General features: G+C 40.8%; 1 protein-coding gene across 1 annotated transcript in view; it reads right to left on the reverse strand.

Moving 5' to 3' along the window:
* Positions 1-23,555, reverse strand: part of RANBP17 (RAN binding protein 17) — a 1,312,934-nt gene that overhangs the window by 1,123,326 nt on the left and 166,053 nt on the right. Inside the window, exons 10-11 of the mRNA XM_053718559.1 lie at positions 11,786-11,932; positions 8,528-8,700 (exon numbers count right to left, since the gene is read on the reverse strand). Of these exons, the coding sequence (XP_053574534.1) occupies positions 8,528-8,700; positions 11,786-11,932 (320 nt within the window). The remainder of the gene's footprint in view (positions 1-8,527; positions 8,701-11,785; positions 11,933-23,555) is intronic.

The raw sequence follows: 23,555 nt of genomic DNA on the forward strand, positions 1-23,555 counted from the left end.
ATGAACTCTACTTATTCCTAAATACTCTCTCTCCCCCCTGCACTTCAGTTAAACAACAGTCTCATTACTGCAAATCTGCTTCTCATCTCATGTCACTCTCCCTCTTGCTCATACTAGCTGCTGGCGACATCTCCCCTAATCCTGGTCCCTCACAACCTCCTAACCTTTCACATCCTTGTGTGCCTTTCAATAGACTTCATAAACTAAACTCTGGTAACCTTAATCTCATTCCTCTTACATCTAAAAACCCCTCCCCCTTCACTTGTGCACTCTGGAACTCTCGCTCTGTCTGCAACAAGTTAACTTCTATCCATGATCTCTTTATCTCCCACTCTCTTAACCTTCTGGCTCTTACAGAAACCTGGCTCTCTACTTCAGACACAGCATCCACTGCTGCACTGTCACATGGGGGTCTCCATTTCACCCACACTCCTAGGTCTGGCAATAGACAAGGAGGTGGTGTCGGTATTTTACTTTCCTCTCGTTGCACCTTCCAACAAATACTGCCCTTTTCTTCACTCACATTTTCTTCATTTGAAGCACACATGATTCGGTTATTCTCTCCCCTCTCTATACGTGTTGCAGTCATATACCACCCCCCTGGCTCCCCAACTCAATTTTTAGATCACTTTGCTGCCTGGCTTCCTTATTTCCTTTCCTCAGACACCCCTGCCCTCATTCTTGGCGACTTCAACATCCCCCTTAACAATCCCACTGCCTCATCTGCTAAACAACTTCTGCAACTCACTTCCTCTTTCGGTCTGTCACAATGGACCGATTCTCCCACTCACAAAGACGGTCACTCCCTTGACCTGATCTTTAGCTATCAATGCACTCTCTCAAACTTCTCAAACTCCCCTTTTCCTCTTTCTGACCACCATCTCCTTACCTGCAACATATCATCCCTTCCTACAACTCTACTCATCACACCAAACTTCACAGAAGCATTAGGTCTTTAGATCAGCAACAACTTGCTAATTCCCTTCAACCGCTCCTCTCATCCTTCTCCTCCTTTTCCTGCCCTGAACAATCTATCTGCCACTATAATTCCACCCTTATATCCGTCCTTGACAATCTCGCCCCTCTTACCACTGCTAGGGAATCACACACTCATCCCCAGGCCTAGCATACTCCTCTGACACGGTACCTACGCAGATGTTCCCGTACTGCTGAACGGCATTGGAGAAAATCACGGAGTTCAGCTGATTTTCTTCATTACAAATTCATCTTGAACTCCTACTACTCTGCCCTTAATCTCCACAAGCAACACTACTTCTCTACTCTTATCTTTAATCTTTCTTCAAACCCAAAACGTCTGTTCTCCACTTTCAATACTCTCCTCCGCCCTCCCCCACTTCCAATTACAACTTCTCTGTCAGCTCAAGACTTTGCCAGTCACTTCATTAACAAAATTGATTCCATCAGACATGAAATCAGCTCTCAACACAATTCCATTCTCTCCCCCCTTAAATACTCTCACTCAACCACAACCCTCATAACCTGAAACTTAGTTCATTCTCCCCTGTTACTGAGGAAGAAGTTTCAGCACTTATACTGCGCTCTCACCTCACTACCTGTCCCCTTGACCCTATCCCCTCACAGCTGCTCCCCTCTCTCTCTGCTACCCTTACCCCTATACTAACACACATTTTCAACCTCTCCCTCAGTACTGGTACATTTCCCTCATCATTGAAACATGCACTGGTCACACCTATCCTCAAAAAACCTTCCCTTGATCCTACCTCCCCATCCAACTACCGCCCAATTTCCCTCCTCCCTCTTGCTTCAAAGCTCCTCGAAAAACTAGTATATGCACGCCTATCCCATTTCCTTACATTAAACTCCCTTCTTGACTCGCTGCAATCTGGATTTCGTCCCTATCACTCCACAGAGACAGCTATTGTTAAGGTCACCAACGACCTACTTACAGCTAAATCAAAAGGCCACTTCTCTCTGCTTATCCTCCTTGATCTGTCCGCAGCCTTTGACACTGTCAACCACCCTCTTTTGCTCCAAACCCTCCAATCCTTCGGCATCTGTGACACAGCCCTTTCATGGCTCTCTTCCTACCTGTCAAACCGTACTTTCAGTGTAGCCTTCTCTGGGGCCTCCTCTGCCCCGTCACCCCTTTCTGTCGGAGTACCGCAAGGCTCTGTCCTCTGTCCCCTTCTCTTCTCAATCTATACGTCATCACTAGGTTCCCTTATTAAGTCCCACGGTTTCCAATATCATTTGTATGCTGATGACACCCAAATCTACTTCTCTGCACCAGAACTATCTCCTTCCTTGCTAACCCGTGTCACTAACTGTCTTTCTCACATCTCTTCCTGGATGTCCTCTCACTACCTCAAGCTAAATCTCTCCAAAACTGAGCTCCTCATTTTCCCCCCTTCTTCCAAAATCTCCACCCCCAATATCTCTATAACTGTCGACAACTCCATCATTACCCCTACCCCGCATGCCCGATGTCTCGGGGTCACCCTTGACTCAGATCTTTCCTTCACTCCTCACATTCAGTCCTTGGCTACAGCCTGCCGCTTTCACCTTAAAAACATCTCTAAAATTAGACACTTCCTTACACAAGACACAACTAAGATTTTAATCCACTCTCTCATTCTTTCCCGCCTTGATTACTGCAACTCTGTCCTCTCTGGTCTCCCCACCTGCCGCCTAGCTCCTTTACAATCCATAATAAATGCCAGACTCATCTTCCTTACACGTCGCTCTTCATCTGCTGCACCTCTCTGCCAATCCCTTCACTGGCTTCCTCTTGCCTCTAGGATCAAACACAAAACTCTCACTCTTACATACAAAGCCCTCAACTGCACTGCTCCCCCCTACATCTCAGACCTTGTCTCCAGATACTCTCCCTCCCGTCCCCTTCGCTCTGCTCATGACCTCCTACTCTCCTCCTCTCTTGTCACCTCATCACACTCCCGTTTACAGGACTTCTCCAGACTGGCTCCCATCTTATGGAACTCTCTGCCTCGCTCCACAAGACTCTCCTCTAGTTTTAAAAGCTTCAAGTGCTCCCTAAAGACTCTACTGTTCAGGGACGCATACAACCTACGCTAACCTTTCCTAATACAAGTTCCTCTGCTCCCCTGCAATCCCCTGAACCCTCTTAGCATGTAAGCCTAAAAGTCCAGCTGTTTGTAGTTCACCTTCTTAAGAGCTGACTACAACAGTGCAACTCTTGGCAGGGCCCTCTACCCTATAATTGTTTTGTTGTACTCCCCCTTTGTTTATAGCGCTGCAGAATCTGTTGGCGCTCTACAAATAACCAATAATAATAATATAGCAGATAGCCAAACCAGTACTGAAACAGTTATCAGTAGAGTTAATGGTATATGAGAGTATATCGTCGATCTGAAAAGGGATGGTAGGAGATGAATCTCTACAACCGATAACAGAGAACCTATGAAAAAGACCCCCGTTAGGAAAATCATTGCATTCAATAGGTGATACTCTCCACGTCCCTCTGACATTCGCTGTACTCTGAGAGGAATCGGGCTTCAAAATGCTGAGAAGCGCATGTCAACGTAGAAATCTTAGCACAAACTTACTTCAAAGTAAGGCAAAGTTTGTAAAACTGAATTGTGGGTGTGTTGAGGGGTGTATTTGTGGGCGTTTTGGGGTTTGGGAAACTTTGCCCCTCCTGGTAGGATTGTATATCCCATACGTCACTAGCTTATGGACTCTTGCCAATTACATGAAAGAAATATAAATACTCAATGGAGGTAGTAAATTTAATCTATAGCCGCTTTTGGGCTTAGTAAGGTATAAAACATTAACTATATATATCAACAACAAATTGTGAAATAAGTTTCAACCATCATGAGTAACATTTTGTTCTACTACGAACATGGAATTACACTCATCAACAGACCATCATCATCTAGAGAAGTACAAGTGAATAAACTCATGTGTACAAGTAATATAGAAATAATAGAAATGGTATAATAGACCTTTTACAGATCCATCTACTCCACTTCACTACAGATAATGAGTTGTCCACACTTGAAAGTCTATCTATAACTGGTAGTTGATGTGATCACTGAAAAGAAGTATTGTTGGTGAATGAATTAGGTGGTTGTCATGTAAAAATAAAATAAATGTTTCTATAGGATTCAATTTCCTTTGCTTATGAGATAAGCTCAATGGTGTCAGGAAGGGGGCTAAGGGGTAATGTGGTGATAGGGGAATGGGGGGGGGAGCTATCATAAACTCAAAGTTGTAAGGCTGGAAGCAAAAATAAAAAAAATTGTGAGGAGACATAGGATCTCTGCATCAAATTTTGACCATATAGGATGTTCAGTGGGCTGTACCACCCTTCTGGGATCATGTCACCACTTAACCAATATGGTAAAGGGATATAAGTTGTATATAATTTGTATCTCCCCTCAGGGGTAATTGTCACCACTGGACAGAGATGGGAAAGGGGTATTGGATATGACACACTCTATCACGTAGAGTGGGAAAAGATAAGGGGAGATACCTTACTTTTATTTTAAAAGCTAGCGAAGATTGTATTAACCGAGTGTCGGGAGTTTCCAGCTGTGAAAGAGGAACTGTGGTACAGTATTAAGAAACTGTAGTATTTTAAGCTATCCAGCATGTGGGGACGTCTCAGTCGGGGAGATATACATATGAGTGTCACCCCAGTAAAGGTGCCTAAATGTTATTTACATAAAAGAAATGTACCAGTACTCACAATACATGAAGAGCATATGGAATATAAAGAGATACTCCTGTGCAAGAGAATACTAAACACGCTAGTGTAGGAGCTATGAAGTAGAGGAAGTAGGCAGATAAGTTCCCCATAGATTGTCTGTAATAAAATCAGATCTAGGTGTGGGCCAATCAATATGCTTAGTGGACTACCACTTAGGAAGATGTGAAAGGACAAGTATCAGCCCATACAACTATAAACAATTTAAAATTAGGGACAGATATAACCCGTTTAATTATGAAACCTTGACTAAAAGGGGAGAGTCTTAAGTAATATCAAACGTAAACTATAACCTGTAATAGTTAAACTCTATTATTAGTGACTTTTAATACTAATATTAGGTTTATATCTGAAACCAGGGTAGTAGCAAGCACCAATATCCTGAAGGGCAAGTTTGGCTGTATTGTGCAACCTACTCACTGTATGCTGTCCCGGCCGCAGACAGCCCATTATGCATGTAAAAATAATAAATACTGCAAACCTCTATGCAATTTAACATCAACCTGAAGTAATATTCACTATAAGCATAATGTATGTAATAACATAGTTTACAATATGGAAAAACTCGTGACTCAAAGAAAATCTAAATGGGTTCAGGGAGGGGTATGTAGTTTAAAGTCAGAGATAGATGGTCTGAAATCTTCGCTGTTAGCTAAACTGTTGTCTGCGCAAATAGATCCGGCCACCTAGCTTCTAGCATGAAGTAAATACAGGGAGTGCAGAATTATTAGGCAAATGAGTATTTTGACCACATCATCCTCTTTATGCATGTTGTCTTACTCCAAGCTGTATAGGCTCGAAAGCCTACTACCAATTAAGCATATTAGGTGATGTGCATCTCTGTAATGAGAAGGGGTGTGGTCTAATGACATCAACACCCTATATCAGGTGTGCATAATTATTAGGCAACTTCCTTTCCTTTGGCAAAATGGGTCAAAAGAAGGACTTGACAGGCTCATAAAAGTCAAAAATAGTGAGATATCTTGCAGAGGGATGCAGCACTCTTAAAATTGCAAAGCTTCTGAAGCGTGATCATCGAACAATCAAGCGTTTCATTCAAAATAGTCAACAGGGTCGCAAGAAGCGTGTGGAAAAACCAAGGCGCAAAATAACTGCCCAAGAACTGAGAAAAGTCAAGCGTGCAGCTGCCAAGATGCCACCAGTTTGGCCATATTTCAGAGCTGCAACATCACTGGAGTGCCCAAAAGCACAAGCACAAGACATGGCCAAGGTAAGAAAGGCTGAAAGACGGCCACCACTGAACAAGACACACAAGCTGAAACGTCAAGACTGGGCCAAGAAATATCTCAAGACTGATTTTTCTAAGGTTTTATGGACTGATGAAATGAGAGTGAGTCTTGATGGGCCAGATGGATGGGCCCGTGGCTGGATTGGTAAAGGGCAGAGAGCTCCAGTCCGACTCAGACGCCAGCAAGGTGGAGGTGGAGTACTGGTTTGGGCTGGTATCATCAAAGATGAGCTTGTGGGGCCTTTTCGGGTTGAGGATGGAGTCAAGCTCAACTCCCAGTCCTACTGCCAGTTTCTGGAAGACACCTTCTTCAAGCAGTGGTACAGGAAGAAGTCTGCATCCTTCAAGAAAAACATGATTTTCATGCAGGACAATGCTCCATCACACGCGTCCAAGTACTCCACAGCGTGGCTGGCAAGAAAGGGTATAAAAGAAGAAAATCTAATGACATGGTCTCCTTGTTCACCTGATCTGAACCCCATTGAGAACCTGTGGTCCATCATCAAATGTGAGATTTACAAGGAGGGAAAACAGTACACCTCTCTGAACAGTGTCTGGGAGGCTGTGGTTGCTGCTGCACGCAATGTTGATGGTGAACAGATCAAAACACTGACAGAATCCATGGATGGCAGGCTTTTGAGTGTCCTTGCAAAGAAAGGTGGCTATATTGGTCACTGATTTGTTTTTGTTTTGTTTTTGAATGTCAGAAATGTATATTTGTGAATGTTGAGATGTTATATTGGTTTCACTGGTAAAAATAAATAATTGAAATGGGTATATATTTGTTTTTTGTTAAGTTGCCTAATAATTATGCACAGTAATAGTCACCTGCACACACAGATATCCCCCTAAAATAGCTATAACTAAAAACAAACTAAAAACTACTTCCAAAACTATTCAGCTTTGATATTAATTAGTTTTTTGGGTTCATTGAGAACATGGTTGTTGTTCAATAATAAAATTAATCCTCAAAAATACAACTTGCCTAATAATTCTGCACTCCCTGTAGTAATAAGGATCAGTCTCTAAAATAGATTGTGTAACCAGTTACCATGTACATAGAACAAGAAAACATGAAAATAAACACCATACAGTATACTAAAGTAACTAAATAGAATTTGCTTTCCCCAGAAAACCCAGAGATCATCAAGTAACGTTGAAAGCATTGTACTGCTGGTAAAACGGTTTCTCAGCCTATAGATTAAATAAAACATTTCAAGAAAAGATTATGAATTAGCACGTTATAAATTGTTGGTTAACAAAACTAAACTCGAAACGTTGCTTAACCATTTAAGAAATCTAAAACTAAATGTAGGTGACTATGCAGTTGAGGTGTAGGCTGTAAGAGAGAATTGTGTCCCAAGACAATACTATATAGTCTACTAGCCTGTCAAGCGGTCTGGGTCAGTCCATGTTTAGCCTATTCCAGCTTTAACATAAGCGGTGAGAGTTGTAAGCTGGTCTTCTCGGCAGATGCCCCATATAATTTACAGTACGCCATCATCTAGGGCCGGTCTAGTGTGAGGCAAGTATTCTGGGTTAAATAATACTTGAGACTGAGATCTCCTAGACAGTAGCTCCATTTCAGGCCAAAGATCAATGGGAAGCAGCTTCATGGTGAGTAACGGTGTGATCTGGGTTGCGGCTGGGTCTAAGACTATCTCGCTGTCTCGAGTTGTACAGGGTACACAAGGAGTTCCCTCGTTAACAATTGGAGAGTCCTGCTGTGGGCCTACCTGTGGAAACAGCTTACTGCCGCTACGTTAAGGTGGACTAGATCCTCCAGGGACGTGAAGTAAGATGAACATCTGGTGTTCCGTATTCTGCTATCTGTGGGCGCTCCTCTGCAGAATAGAGCAGATCCTCTTCCTTGGATATGGGAGTATAGGTAGACGCCCGTAACACATTGTCCTTATCGGTTCGGCCTCTTTGCGTCTGTATAGCTAGATGTTAGCTCTTTCAGTTCACTGAGAAGATGTAACTCCAGGCGCTGTAGGGAGGTATCAAGGATTCGCAGAATTTGCTTTTCCCAATCTGCTCTGGCTGACATTTTTATTTTCCAGCATAGAGAACCGGGCTTATTATTGTCCATAGGAGTTCAACTAGCTCTCCTCAGCTATCCACATATGGAGTAAGATCACTAGTGGTAAGGGCTGCACACATCGCTATCTCCGTTTCTAAGCTTTCATTAGTTGAATCCGCAATCCGTAGCCTCATGGCCATCTCAAAGCTTGGTTTGAAAGTAGGTTTTGCCCCTTAGGGTCCCAGTCGTGAGTAATAGCGCTGGTAGGAAAGAGGTCTTGTCAGGGTCTTCAGCCAGGCTTCTGAACTACATATAAAACTATGAATTACTCCTAAAATCAATGTTAAGAGCCGGAGCTCATGTAGTATGCGTCCTACGACTCAGATTGATTTTTTACTTTACAGATCTCAAACATAATACTACAATTCTTGTACTAGATAGACAGACAGACAGACCGGCACACAGAAAACAAGACAGGAAAAAATAACATACTTGCAATAAACACGTTTCTAATTTAGTATACCTCACTACTACAGGAACAGATTCCAGCCTTGATGTTATATATGCCTTTGTCACCTCTGGTGCATAGGTGTCTAGAAGATGAGGCTCTGTTGACTTCACAAAAGGTACTGATGCTACCATTCTTTGCCAGAGAGTTAATAAGTAATGTACACTATTAGGAGCAAATTCCCAATGCTGTAACAAACATAAAACAAACAAAATAGGTAATTCTACAGTTCATTAAAGTACATAATTAAACATATAAAAAGATATCACAGAGAAGTGTTTTTTTTCCCCACAATACACTATTACGGCTTCTCAATTGACTTTATCCAACTGAACACATTAGATCCAATTAAATGAACATGTATTGTGACATGTATTTCCCCTTAATGTGTTCCCATACCAATTGCAATGTATTAAATGTATAGGGAATTGCCCACTTAGTTTTATTTTTGCATAGCTGGTTTTGTTATTGAAACCACAATCTATTGTTTTCAATATGTCCAAACAAATGAAGCTGCTGAATCTGCTCATCTCTCTCTATAAAGAAAGGCCAATGCTTAGGTATTTAAAGCGGAAATATCTAAAACATTTAATACTCCTAGTCATTGGGAATACATTAGGGGGTGCCACCATGTTGTAATCTAGGTTTCCTTCTCCGATGAGGCCAATTAGGGACAATTATAAATGGGTCACCAGAGTTTAGAACTAGTGACCGTGTGGAACATAGCAATGTTAAGTCAGGAGTCTTGAGAAGCCAACACATTTTTTAATTAAATTACAGGGAAGGGGACACAATAAATAATGAAAGTATATTAAAACATTTTTTTACTGCACAGAATTAGACATTTCATGGACTCACATGCATTTAAAATTAAATGTATTCACATGGAGAACATATCAAACAAAAACCTTTGGGATCATATGGAAATTAGATTTTTGAGGATTATAAAAGTTATATACAATAAAGCTGCAAAACCAAATGTTGAAAAGGGAGTTAGTCAAGAGACGTTAACAGTCATGTTGTTTCCCACACTCAGAGTACTTATGAGTTGAAAAAGTTGAAATCCCAGTAGAATTTCATGTCATGACAACATTGAGTTTTGGTCTATTGTAATAGCTGTACTCCTCCAAGTAAGAGCTTAACTCAGTTGTCCTATATATCCAGTGTTGCCCAAAACAAGGAAGGTGTCCACAGCTCTCCAATAGTAGAAATAATCTTTATTAGGACATATAAGTTAGCAACGTTTCGAGGTTAACATCTCTTAATCATGATTAAGAGGTGTTAACCTCGAAACGTTGCTAACTTATATGTCCTAATAAAGATTATTTCTACTATTGGAGAGCTGTGGACACCTTCCTTGTTTTGGACTACTACTTGATGAAGGGGCAGTTCACCTGTCTTCACGGGCACTCCATTCCTTTGGTGCTGTTCTACACTTGTTTGTTGATATATATCCAGTGTTGCAGAGATGGAACACTCTGCAACTAACTCCTTACTTGATCCACAACAATCTGGTTTCCACCTTAATCACTCAACAGAAACCGCTCTTACTAAAGTAACAAATGATCAGCTAAAGCAAAAGGCCACTACTCCTTACTAATTCTTCTTGACCTGTCCGCTGCCTTTGACACAGTTGACCATCCTCTCCTCCTAAAAATACTACATTCATTTGACATTCGAGACACAGCCCTCTCCTAGTTTGCCTCATATCTCTCAAACTGCTCATTTTCAGTTTCCTTTAACAACATATCTTGTGATCCTATGCCTCTCTCAGTTGTGATCCTATGCCTCTCTCCGCTTTGCATTTCTCTCTATAAACATCCTCCCTTGGAAAACTTGTAGCCTCCTTTGGATTCCAGTACCACTTATATGCTGATGATACCCAAATCTATCTTTCCTCTCCTGATATCTCTCCCTCTTTACTCAACCAGATTTCCAACTGCTTCTCTGCAATTTCCTCTTGGATGTCTTCACACTACCTCCAACTCAATCTGTCCAAAACTGAGATGCTTCTTATCCCCCCCTCTTTGAGACATCCAACACCTGACATTTCTCTGAAGTTTGAACACTCTATTCTCAACACCTCACCCCAGGACCACTGTCTTGGGGTCACAGTTGGCTCAGAACTCACATATACAAGTACTTACCAAATCCTGCCGTTCACACATATGCAACATTTCCAGAATTCGCCCCTTCCTTACTCCAAAAACTACAAAAATACTTATTAATTTGCTCATTTTGTCACGCATTGATTATTGCAATCTACTTCTAAATGGCCTTTCAAAACACCGCCTCTCCTCTCTCCAATCTACTATGAATGCTTCGGCTAGACTTATTCACCTATTGTAAGTTGCCGATCTACATCAGCTGCTCCGATCAGCCAGTCTCTACACTGGCTCCCCATACACTCCAGAATACAATTTAAAGTATTAACCCTAACTTACAAAGCACTCGACAGTCTAACTCCCAACTATATTTCCACTCTAATCGTGAAATATTCCCCATCCCCTCCTCTTCGATCAACCTCTGACCTACGTCTCTCCGCTCCTTTTATCTCTACGTCCCACTCCCATCTCCAAGACTTTGCATGTGCTGCTCCTGTCCTCTGGAACTCTCTATCCCACTCCATAAGACTGTCTCCAACCTTGTATAGCTTCAGACGCTCCTTGAAAACCCACCTATTCAGAGAGGCTTTCCATCTCTCCTCCAAACAAAACTAATACATGAACTGCCTGACTCACTGCTGCAAATACAACCGATGTGACAAGCTACCCCAACCTTATGTCTCTGCACCCTAAACCTGTAGACTGTGAGCTCTCCGGAGCAGGGCCCTCTTTTCCTCCTGTACTACATTTATTTAGTTTTGTTATGTTTGTATTTGATCACAAATCCTTTCATTGTATACCCCTATCACTGTACCCAGCGCTATGGAATTTGGTGGCGCTATACAAATAAATGATAATAATAATAATGAAATATGATGAAATTTCCAATTTATGGAGATAAGGGATTAAGCACTATGCAGGCTGATTTGTACATGGAAAGCAGCATTTTATTACTTATATGCAAAACATATAATTCCATGAAGAAAAGTATTTTAAGTGATCTAGTCACAAAGTTTCAATCTCTGCAATTGTGATAACAAGAAGAACCACTGTTTTTGTCATTGTTTTCTATTTTATTTAAAATGCTGGCTGTAACTTCCATGTATGAGAAAAGAGGGAAACAATGACATCCAAAACACAAAAACATTAAAAAGGGCAGTATTTTTACCTGTAGGCTTGTAATAGTAAAATTAGCTATTAATCTAATAACTTCAGAATAGTCCTCTACAACAACCAGCTCCCCTAACTGATAGTTTGTCTTCAGACGAGCAAGAAAGCGACAAAACTCATGGTATGTGCCAGGATCAGATAAGCCCTGCAAAAAGCAAAAGGTACAATATAAAAATACTTTTTTTACTACCACTTTGATGGACATAATAATAATACTTATTTTTATATATATATATATATATATATATATATATATATATATATATATATATAGACACACATACATATACACACACACACACACACAAAAATCCTCTTCTACCCATATAATAAGAATAAGAATACATTTATACACAGTATAATTAAAAGAAGAAGTCAATTCACTAACATTATTCAAGGTAGGATTTGGAGTATAACTTACTTGTGGACTTAAAATCATAATATTTCAGATATCCTCCAATAAGACAGATTATTAGCTGAAGAACAGTTCAGCATGTACTAGAATTATGTTAATATTGGTTAATTTAATTAATTTGGTAGTTTGTATCAGGGCTTGTGCTTTTCTCTACTTTTTATACCAAAACCAAAATTTTTACATTTCATGATTCATATGGATCATACATTTTTAAACAAATTTCCAATTTACTTCTATTATCAAATTTGCTTCATTCTCTTGGTATCTCCTGTTGAAGGAGCAGCAATATACTACTGGCAGCTAGCTGAACAGATCGGGTGTCCCTTTAAACGCTACATTAATGATACTTGTCTCCACAACAAATACAGTCGTATACAAAAGTTTAGGCACCCCTGACAATTTCCATGATTTTCATTTATAAATAATTGGGTGTTTGGATCAGCAATTTTATTTTGATCTATCAAATAACTGAAGGACACAGTAATATTTCAGTAGTGAAATGAGGTTTATTGGATTAACTGAAGGAATTCTCCTTCTTTGGTACAATGAATAGATTTGAATAAAACCCCAGACCCTGTTCCAGAACTGGAACTGGCACAATTACCCCAGCCAACTCTAGGTCTGAAACACATTTCAGAAATGCCTGAGCCATCACTGGGTTTACTGGAATGTGAGAGAGAAAAAAACAGAATTTATGCTTACCTGATAAATTACTTTCTCCAACGGTGTGTCCGGTCCACGGCGTCATCCTTACTGGTGGGATATTCTCTTCCCCAACAGGAAATGGCAAAGAGTCCCAGCAAAGCTGGTCACATGATCCCTCCTAGGCTCCGCCCACCCCAGTCATTCGACCGACGGACAGGAGGAAATATATATAGGAGAAACCATATGATACCGTGGTGACTGTAGTTAGAGAAAATAATTCATCAGACCTGATTAAAAAACAGGGCGGCCCGTGGACCGGACACACCGTTGGAGAAAGTAATTTATCAGGTAAGCATAAATTCTGTTTTCTCCAACATTGGTGTGTCCGGTCCACGGCGTCATCCTTACTTGTGGGAACCAATACCAAAGTTTTAGGACACGGATGAAGGGAGGGAGCAAATCAGGTCACCTAAATGGAAGGCACCACGGCTTGCAAAACCTTTCTCCCAAAAATAGCCTCCGAAGAAGCAAAAGTATCAAATTTGTAAAATTTGGCAAAAGTGTGCAGTGAAGACCAAGTCGATGTCTTACATATCTGGTCAACAGAAGCCTCGTTCTTGAAGGCCCATGTGGAAGCCACAGCCCTAGTGGAGTGAGCTGTGATTCTTTCAGGAGGCTGCCGTCCGGCAGTCTCATAAGCCAATCGGATAATGCTTTTAAGCCAAAAGGAAAGAGAGGTAGAAGTCGCTTTTTGACCTCTCCTTTTACCAGAATAAACAACAAACAAGGAAGATGTTTGTCTGAAATCTTTAGTAGCCTCTAAATAGAATTTTAGAGCATGGACTACGTCCAAATTGTGTAACAAACGTTCCTTCTTTGAAACTGGATTCGGACACAAAGAAGGTACAACTATCTCCTGGTTAATATTTTTGTTGGAAACAACTTTCGGAAGAAAACCAGGCTTAGTACGCAAAACCACCTTATCTGCATGGAACACCAGATAGGGCGGAGAACACTGCAGAGCAGATAACTCTGAAACTCTTCTAGCAGAAGAAATTGCAACCAAAAACAAAACTTTCCAAGATAATAACTTAATATCTACGGAATGTAAGGGTTCAAACGGAACCCCTTGAAGAACTGTAAGAACTAGATTTAGACTCCAGGGAGGAGTCAAAGGTCTGTAAACAGGCTTGATCCTAACCAGAGCCTGAACAAATGCTTGAACATCTGGCACAGCTGCCAGTCTTTTGTGAAGTAAAACAGATAAAGCAGAGATCTGTCCCTTCAGAGAACTTGCAGATAATCCTTTCTCCAAACCTTCTTGTAGAAAGGATAGAATCTTAGGAATTTTTATCTTGTTCCATGGGAATCCTTTAGATTCACACCAACAGATATATTTTTTCCATATTTTATGGTAAATTTTTCTAGTTACAGGCTTTCTAGCCTGAATCAGAGTATCTATTACAGAATCTGAAAACCCACGCTTTGATAAAATCAAGCGTTCAATCTCCAAGCCGTCAGTTGGAGGGAAACCAGATTCGGATGTTCGAATGGACCCTGAACAAGAAGGTCCTGTCTCAAAGGTAGCTTCCATGGTGGAGCCGATGACATATTCACCAGGTCTGCATACCAAGTCCTGCGTGGCCACGCAGGAGCTATCAAGATCACCGAGGCCCTCTCCTGATTGATCCTGGCTACCAGCCTGGGGATGAGAGGAAACGGTGGGAATACATAAGCTAGGTTGAAGGTCCAAGGTGCTACTAGTGCATCTACTAGGGTCGCCTTGGGATCCCTGGATCTGGACCCGTAGCAAGGAACCTTGAAGTTCTGACGAGACGCCATCAGATCCATGTCTGGAATGCCCCATAATTGAGTTATTTGGGCAAAGATTTCCGGATGGAGTTCCCACTCCCCCGGATGGAATGTCTGACGACTCAGAAAATCCGCTTCCCAATTTTCCACTCCTGGGATGTGGATCGCAGACAAGTGGCAGGAGTGATCCTCCGCCCATTGAATTATCTTGGTCACTTCTTTCATCGCCAGGGAAGTCCTTGTTCCCCCCTGATGATTGATATATGCAACGGTCGTCATGTTTTCTGACTGAAACCTTATGAATTTGGCCTTTGCTAGTTGAGGCCAAGCTCTGAGAGCATTGAATATCGCTCTCAGTTCCAGAATGTTTATCGGGAGAAGAGACTCTTCCCGAGACCATAGACCCTGAGCTTTCAGGGATTCCCAGACCGCGCCCCAGCCCACTAGGCTGGCGTCGGTCGTGACAATGACCCACTCTGGCCTGGGAAGCTCATTCCCTGTGACAGATTGTCCAGGGTCAGCCACCAACGGAGTGAATCTCTGGTCTTTTGATCTACTTGAATCGTCGGAGACAAGTCTGTATAATCCCCATTCCACTGTCTGAGCATGCACAGTTGTAATGGTCTTAGATGAATTCGTGCAAAAGGAACTATGTCCATTGTTGCAACCATCAATCCTATTACTTCCATGCACTGCGCTATGGAAGGACGAGGAACAGAATGAAGTACTTGACAAGAGCTTAGAAGTTTTGATTTTCTGACCTCTGTCAGAAAAATCCTCATTTCTAAGGAATCTATTATTGTTCCCAAGAAGGGAACTCTTGTTGACGGGGACAGAGAACTTTTTTCTTTGTTCACCTTCCATCCGTGAGATCTGAGAAAGGCTAGGACGATGTCCGTATGAGCCTTTGCTTTTGACAGGGACGACGCTTGAATCAGGATGTCGTCCAAGTAAGGTACTACTGCAATGCCCCTTGGTCTTAGAACCGCTAGAAGGGACCCTAGTACCTTTGTGAAAATCCTTGGAGCAGTGGCTAATCCAAATGGAAGTGCCACAAACTGGTAATGCTTGTCCAGAAAAGCGAACCTTAGGAACTGATGATGTTCCTTGTGGATAGGAATATGTAGGTACGCATCCTTTAAATCCACGGTAGTCATAAATTGATTTTCCTGGATAGTAGGTAGGATCGTTCGAATAGTTTCCATTTTGAACGATGGTACCCTGAGAAATTTGTTTAGGATCTTTAGATCCAAAATTGGTCTGAATGTTCCCTCTTTTTTGGGAACTATGAACAGATTGGAATAAAATCCCATTCCTAACTGGATGTATCACTCCCATCTTTAACAGGTCTTCTACACAATGTAAGAATGCCTGTCTCTTTTTTGGTTTGAAGATAATTGAGACCTGTGGAACCTTCCCCTTGGGGGTAGTTCCTTGAATTCCAGGAGATAACCTTGAGAAACTATTTCTAGCGCCCAAGGATCCTGAACATCTCTTGCCCAAGCCTGAGCAAAGAGAGAAAGTCTGCCCCCCACTAGATCCGGTCCCGGATCGGGGGCTATCCCTTCATGCTGTTTTGGTAGCAGTGGTAGGCTTCTTGGCCTGCTTACCCTTGTTCCAGCCTTGCATTGGTTTCCAGGCTGGTTTGGGTTGTGAAGTATTACCCTCTTGCTTAGAGGATACAGAATTAGAGACTGGTCCGTTTCTGCGAAAGTGACGAAAATTAGGCTTATTATTAGCCTTAAAAGACCTATCCTGTGGGAGGGCGTGGCCCTTTCCCCCAGTGATGTCTGAAATAATCTCTTTCAAATCGGGTCCAAATAATGTTTTACCTTTGAAAGGAATGTTAAGCAATTTTGTCTTGGAAGACACATCCGCTGACTTTAGCCAAAGCACTCTGCACGCCACGACAGCAAACCCTGAATTTTTCGCCGCTAATCTAGCTAATTGCAAAGCGGCATCTAAAACAAAAGAGTTAGCCAATTTAAGTGCTTGAACTCTGTCCATAACCTCCTCATACGAAGATTCTTTACTGAGCGATTTTTCTAGTTCCTCGAACCAGAAACACGCTGCCGTAGTGACAGGAACAATGCATGAAATTGGTTGTAGAAGGTAACCTTGCTGTACAAAAATCTTTTTAAGCAAACCCTCTAATTTCTTATCCATAGGATCTTTGAAAGCACAACTATCTTCGATAGGAATAGTAGTGCGTTTGTTTAGAGTAGAAACCGCCCCCTCGACCTTGGGGACTGTCTGCCATAAGTCCTTTCTGGGGTCGACTATAGGAAATAATTTCTTAAATATAGGGGGGGGAACAAAAGGTATGCCGGGCCTTTCCCACTATTTATTTACTATGTCCGCCACCCGCTTGGGTATAGGAAAAGCGTCGGGGGGCACCGGAACCTCTAGGAACTTGTCCATCTTACATAATTTCTCTGGAATGACCAAATTGTCACAATCATCCAGAGTAGATAACACCTCCTTAAGCAGTGCGCGGAGATGTTCTAATTTAAATTTAAATGTCACAACATCAGGTTCAGCTTGATGAGAATTTTTTCCTGAATCTGAAATTTCTCCATCAGACAAAACCTCCCTCATGGCCCCTTGAGATTGGTGTGAGGGTATGTCAGAACAGTTATCATCAGCGTCCTCTTGCTCTTCAGTGTTTAAAACAGAGCAATCGCGCTTTCTCTGATAAGTAGGCATTTTGGATAAAAGATTTGCTATGGAGTTATCCATTACAGCCGTTAATTGTTGCATGGTAATAAGTATTGGCGCACTAGATGTACTAGGGGCCTCCTGTGTGGGCATAACTGGTGTAGACACAGTAGGGGATGATGTAGTATCATGTTTACTCCCCTCATTTGAGGAATCATCTTGGGCAATATCATTATCTTTTGCATTACTGTCCTTACTTTGTTTGGACACTATGGCACAATTATCACATAAATTTAAATGGGGAGACACATTGGCTTTCATACATATAGAACATAGCTTATCTGATGGTACAGACATGTTAAACAGGCTTAAACTTGTCAACAAAGCACAAAAAACGTTTTAAAATAAAACCGTTACTGTCACTTTAAATTTCAAACAGAAAACACTTTATTACTGAATATGTGAAAAAGTATGAAGGAATTGTTCAAAATTCACCAAAATTTCACCACAGTGTCTTAAAGCATTAAAAGTATTGCACACCAAATTTCAGAGCTTTAACCCTTAAATTAACGGAACCGGAGCCGTTTTTACATTTAACCCCTATACAGTCCCAGAATGAGGCTCTGTCTATAACTAGAAAGGCCCCCATCTGAAAAAGGTGTCCAACACAGTGCCTGCCGTTTTTCTAAACGTTCCCCAAGATTATAATACCAATAATTAGTTAGAATCTGCATAATATGCCTAGTAAAGCAATTGTTTTAGCCCAGAAAAATGTCTACCAGTTTTTAAGCCCTTTTTGAAGCCCTTTATTCTTTTATGTTTAACTAAGAAAATGGCTTACCGGTCCCCATGAGGGGAAATGACAGCCTTCCAGCATTACATGGTCTTGTTAGAAATATGGCTAGTCATACCTTAAGCAGAAAAGACTGCTAACTGTTTCCCCCAACTGAAGTTACTTCATCTCAACAGTCCTGTGTGGAAACAGCAATCGATTTTAGTTACTGTCTGCTAAAATCATCTTCCTCTTACAAACAGAAATCTTCATCCTTTTCTGTTTCAGAGTAAATAGTACATACCAGCACTATTTTAAAATAACAAACACTTGATAGAAGAATAAAACTACATTTAAAGGGATACTAACCCCTCATTTTTTCTTTCATGATTCAGATAGAGCATGCAATTTTAAGCAACTTTCTAATTTACTCCTATTTTCAAGTTTTCTTTGTTCTCATGTTATCTTGATTTGAAAAAGCAGTAATAAAAGATTAGGAGCCGGCCCATTTTTTAGTTCAGCATCTTGGTAGAGCTGCTGATTGGTTTGCTACATTTAGCCACAAATCAGAAAGTGCTACCCATGTGCTGAACAAAAAATGGTCTGGCTCTAAAGCTTACAGTACTGCTTTTTCAAATCAAGACAGCATGAGAACAAAGAAAAGTTGATAATAGGAGTAAATTAGAAAGTTGCTTAAAATCTCATGCTCTATCTGAATCATGAAATAAAAAAATTGGGTTTAGTATCCCTTTAAACACCAAAAAACTCTTAACCATCTCCGTGGAGATGTTGCCTGTGCAACGGCAAAGAGAATGACTGGGGTGGGCGGAGCCTAGGAGGGATCATGTGACCAGCTTTGCTGGGACTCTTTGCCATTTCCTGTTGGGGAAGAGAATATCCCACAAGTAAGGATGACGCCGTGGACCGGACACACCAATGTTGGAGAAATCTTCTCACAGGTGGTCTTACCTTGAAACCTATTCTGTACCCTTGTGAAACAATGTTCTGAATCCAAAGACTGTGAATCGAATTGATCCAAATATCTTTGAAAAATCGTAACCTGCCCCCTACCAGCTGTGCTGGAATGAGGGCCGCACCTTCATGTGGACTTGGGAGCTGGTTTTGACTTTCTAAAAGGCTTGGATTTATTCCAGACTGGAGATGGTTTCCAAACGGAAACCGTTCCTTTAGGGGAAGGGTCAGGCTTCTGTTCCTTATTCTGACGAAAGGAACGAAAACGATTAGCAGCCCTGTATTTACCTTTAGATTTTTTGTCCTGAGGCAAAAGGTTCCTTTCCCCCCAGTAACAGTTGAAATAATTGAATCCAACTGTGAACCAAATAATGTATTACCTTGGAAAGAAAGAGAAAGTAAAGTTGACTTAGAAGTCATATCTGCATTCCAAGATTTAAGCCATAAAGCTCTTCTAGCTAAAATAGCTAAAGACATATACCTGACATCAATTCTAATGATATAAAAAATGGCATCACAAATAAAGTTATTAGCATGTTGAAGAAGTTTAACAATGCTATAAGCATTATGGTCTGACACTTGTTGCGCTAAAGCCTCCAACCAAAAAGTGGAAGCTGCAGCAACATCAGCCAAAGAAATAGCAGGTCTAAGAAGATTACCTGAACATAAATAAGCTCTCCTTAGAAAGGATTCAAGCTTCCTATGTAAAGGATCCTTAAAGGAAGTACTATCCGCCGAAGGTATAGTAGTACGTATAGCAAGAGTAGAGATAGCCCCATCAACTTTAGGGATTTTGTCCCAAAACTCTAATCTATCAGATGGCACAGGGTACAATTTCTTAAACCTTGGAGAAGGAGTAAATGAGGTACCCAGACTATTCCATTCCCTAGAAATTACTTCTGAAATAGCATCAGGAACTGGAAAAACTTCTGGAATAACTACATGAGGTTTAAAAACCGAATTTAAACGCTTAGTAGATTTAGTATCAAGAGGACTAGACTCCTCCATATCTAATGCAATCAATACTTCTTTAAGTAAAGAATGAATTAATTCCATTTTAAATAAATATGAAGATTTATCAGTGTCAATATCTGAGGCAGAATCTTCTGAGCCAGATAGATCCTCATCAGAAACAGATAAGTCAGAATGATGGCGGTCACTTAAAAATTCATCTGAAATATGAGAAGTTTTAAAAGACCTTTTACGTTTGCTGGAAGGAGGAATAACAGACAGAGCCTTCCTAATAGAATTAGAAACAAATTCTTTCACATTAACAGGAACATCCTGAACATTAGATGTTGAAGGAAAAACAACGGGTAAAGGATTATTACTAATGGAAACACTATCTGCATTAGTAAATTTATCAGGACAGCTAACACAAACTACAGCCGGAGGAACAGATACCAAAAGTTTACAACAAATGCACTTAACTTTGGTAGAACCAGCATCAGGCAGCGTCTTTCCAGAAGTAGATTCTGATCCAGGGTCAGGTTGAGACATCTTGCAATATGTAATAGAAAAAACAACATATAAAGCAAAATTATCAAATTCCTTAAATGACAGTTTCAGGAATGGGAAAAAATGCCAAATGAACAAGCCTCTAGCAACCAGAAGCAATGAAAAAGTGAGACTTAAATAATGTGGAAAAAAGGTGGAGACAAGAATGACGCCCATATTTTTTGGCGCCAAGAATGACGCCCACATTTTTTGGCGCAAAAGAACGTCTGAAACACATAAACGTCAAAAATGACGCAACCACGAAAAAACTTCCGGCGTCCATTAAGGCGCCGGAAATGACAACATTTTGCGCCAAAAAAGTTTGCGCCAAGAATGACGCAATAAATTGAAGCATTTCAGCCCCCGCGAGCCTAACAGCCCGCAGGGAAAAAAGTCAATTGAAAATAATTTTAAGGTAAGAAAAAATATTTATTCATATGAATTATCCCAAAAAATGAAACTGACAGTCTGAATGAAGGAATACTGATTATCCTGAATCATGGCAAATATAAGTTTAAACACATATATTTAGAACTTTACATATAAAGTGCCCAACCATAGCTTAGAGTGTCATAAATAAAATAAGACTTACTTACCCTAAGACACTCAACTACATATAGTAGATAGCCAAACCAGTACTGAAACGAGAATCAGTAGAGGTAATGGTATATAAGAGTATATCGTCGAACTGAAAAGGGAGGTAGGAGAAGAAATCTCTACGACCGATAACAGAGAACCTATGAAATAGATCCCCTAGAGGAAGACCATTGTATTCAAATAGGCAATACTCTCTTCACATCCCTCTGACATTCACTGCACTCTGAGAGGAAAACCGGGCTCCAGCCTGCTGCGAAGCGCATATCAACGTAGAATCTAGCACAAACTTACTTCACCACCTCCATGGGAGGCAAAGTTTGTAAAACTGAATTATGGGTGTGGTGAGGGGTGTATTTATAGGCATTTTGAGGTTTGGGAAACTTTGCCCCTCCTGGTAGGAATGTATATCCCATACGTCACTAGCTCATGGACTCTTGCTAATTACATGAAAGAAATGTGCAATATGCATCAAAACGAAATTAGACAGGTGCATAAATTTGGGCACCTCAACAGAAATATCACAATAATATTTAGTAGAGCCTCCTTTAGCAGAAATAACAGCCTCTAGACGATTCCTATAGCCTGTAATGAGTGTCTGGATTCTGGATGAAGGTATTTTGGACCATTCCTCCTTGCAAAACATCTCAACATCAGTTAGGTTTGATGGTTGCCGAGCATGGACAGCCCGCTTCAAATCACCCCACAGATTTTCAATGATATTCAGGTACAGGGACTGGGATTGCCACTCCAGAACATTGTACTAGTTCCGCTGCATAAATGCCAGAGTAGATTTTGAGCAGTGTTTTGGGTCGTTCTCTTGTTGAAATATCCAGCTCCAGCGTAACTTCAACTTTGTTACAGATTCCTCAACATTATTCTCAAGTATCTCCTGATATTGAGTGAAATCCATGCGACCCTCAACTTTAACAAGATTCCCAGTACCGGTACTGGCCACACAGCCCCACATCATGATGGAACATCCACCAAATTTTACTGTGGCTAGCAAGTGTCTGTCTTGGAATGCTGTGCTCTTTTGCCGCCATGCATAATGCCCCTTGTTATGAACAAATAACTCAATCTTTGTTTCATCAGTCCACAGCGCCTTCTTCCAAAATTAAGCTGGCTTGTCCAAATGTACGTTTGCATACCTCAAGCGACTCTGTTTGTGGTGTGTGTGCAGAAAAGGCTTCTTCCGCATCACTCTCCCATACACTGAATTGTTGAACAATGCACAGTGACACCATCTGCAGCAAGATGATGTTGTAGGTCTTTGGAGGTGGTCTGTGAGCTGTTTTTGACAGTTCTCACCATCCTTTACCCTTGCCTCTCCGATATTTTACTTCTGGCCTTAACAAGAACTGCGCCTGTGGTCTTCCATTTCCTCACTATGTTCCTCACAGTGGACACTGACAGCTTAAATCTCTGCAATAGCTTTTTGTAGCTTTTCCCTAAACCATAATATTGAGCAATCTTTGTTTTCAGGTCATTTGAAAGTTGTTTTGAGGCCCCCATGTTGCCACTCTTCAGAGGAGAGTCAAAGAGAACAACAACTTGCAATTGGCCACTTTAAATACCTGTTCTCATAATTGGATGCACCTGTCTATGAAGCACAAAGCTTAATGGGCTCACCAAACCAATTGTGTGTTCCAATAAATCAGTGCTAGGTAGTTACAGGTATTCAAATAAACAAAATGACAAGGGTGCCCAAATCTATGCACCTGTCTAATTTCGTTTTGATGCCTATTGCACATTTTCCGTTAATCCAATAAACCTCATTTCACTACTGAAATATTACTGTGTCCTTCAGTTATTTGATAGATCAAAATTAAATTGCTGATCCAAACACCCAATTATTTATAAATGAAAATCATGGAAATCGTCAGGGGTGCCTCAACTTTTGCATACGACTGTATCTTAATATCAATTTCTAGTACTAACTCGAAAGGCTATTCTACTGGGAGCTAGCAGAACACATCTGATAAATTAAAGGCAAGAGTACATTAGTACAATGCTGTTCCTGAACCTACGTAGGTGTATTTTTCAACAAAGGATAATAAAGTAAAATTGATAATTGAATTCAAATGGACAATTGCATGTTCTACCCGAATCATGAAAAGTTTCATTTTGACTTTACAGTGCCTTTAACGATTAATTCTGAGAAATCCGTTTTAATTTAGAGTTAGTGTACATGTGTGCTAAGCATTTTTTAAACTCTCTGTGATTTCAAATCACGATATTAAACCACTCTCTCTTGAGAATACTAAGTTGGAGGGTGTAAAAGTGTTTTGATAGAGAAAAAATAAATCATATACAGAGGTGATTTTGTGTTTGCACAGTATCATTATAGGTTAGTAAAAGGGATCCTAGAGAAAGCTGTTATTGAATGCAGTGAACTGGGGG

The sequence above is a fragment of the Bombina bombina genome, chromosome 6 (assembly GCF_027579735.1).
Source record: "Bombina bombina isolate aBomBom1 chromosome 6, aBomBom1.pri, whole genome shotgun sequence".
Taxonomy (NCBI): domain Eukaryota; kingdom Metazoa; phylum Chordata; class Amphibia; order Anura; family Bombinatoridae; genus Bombina; species Bombina bombina.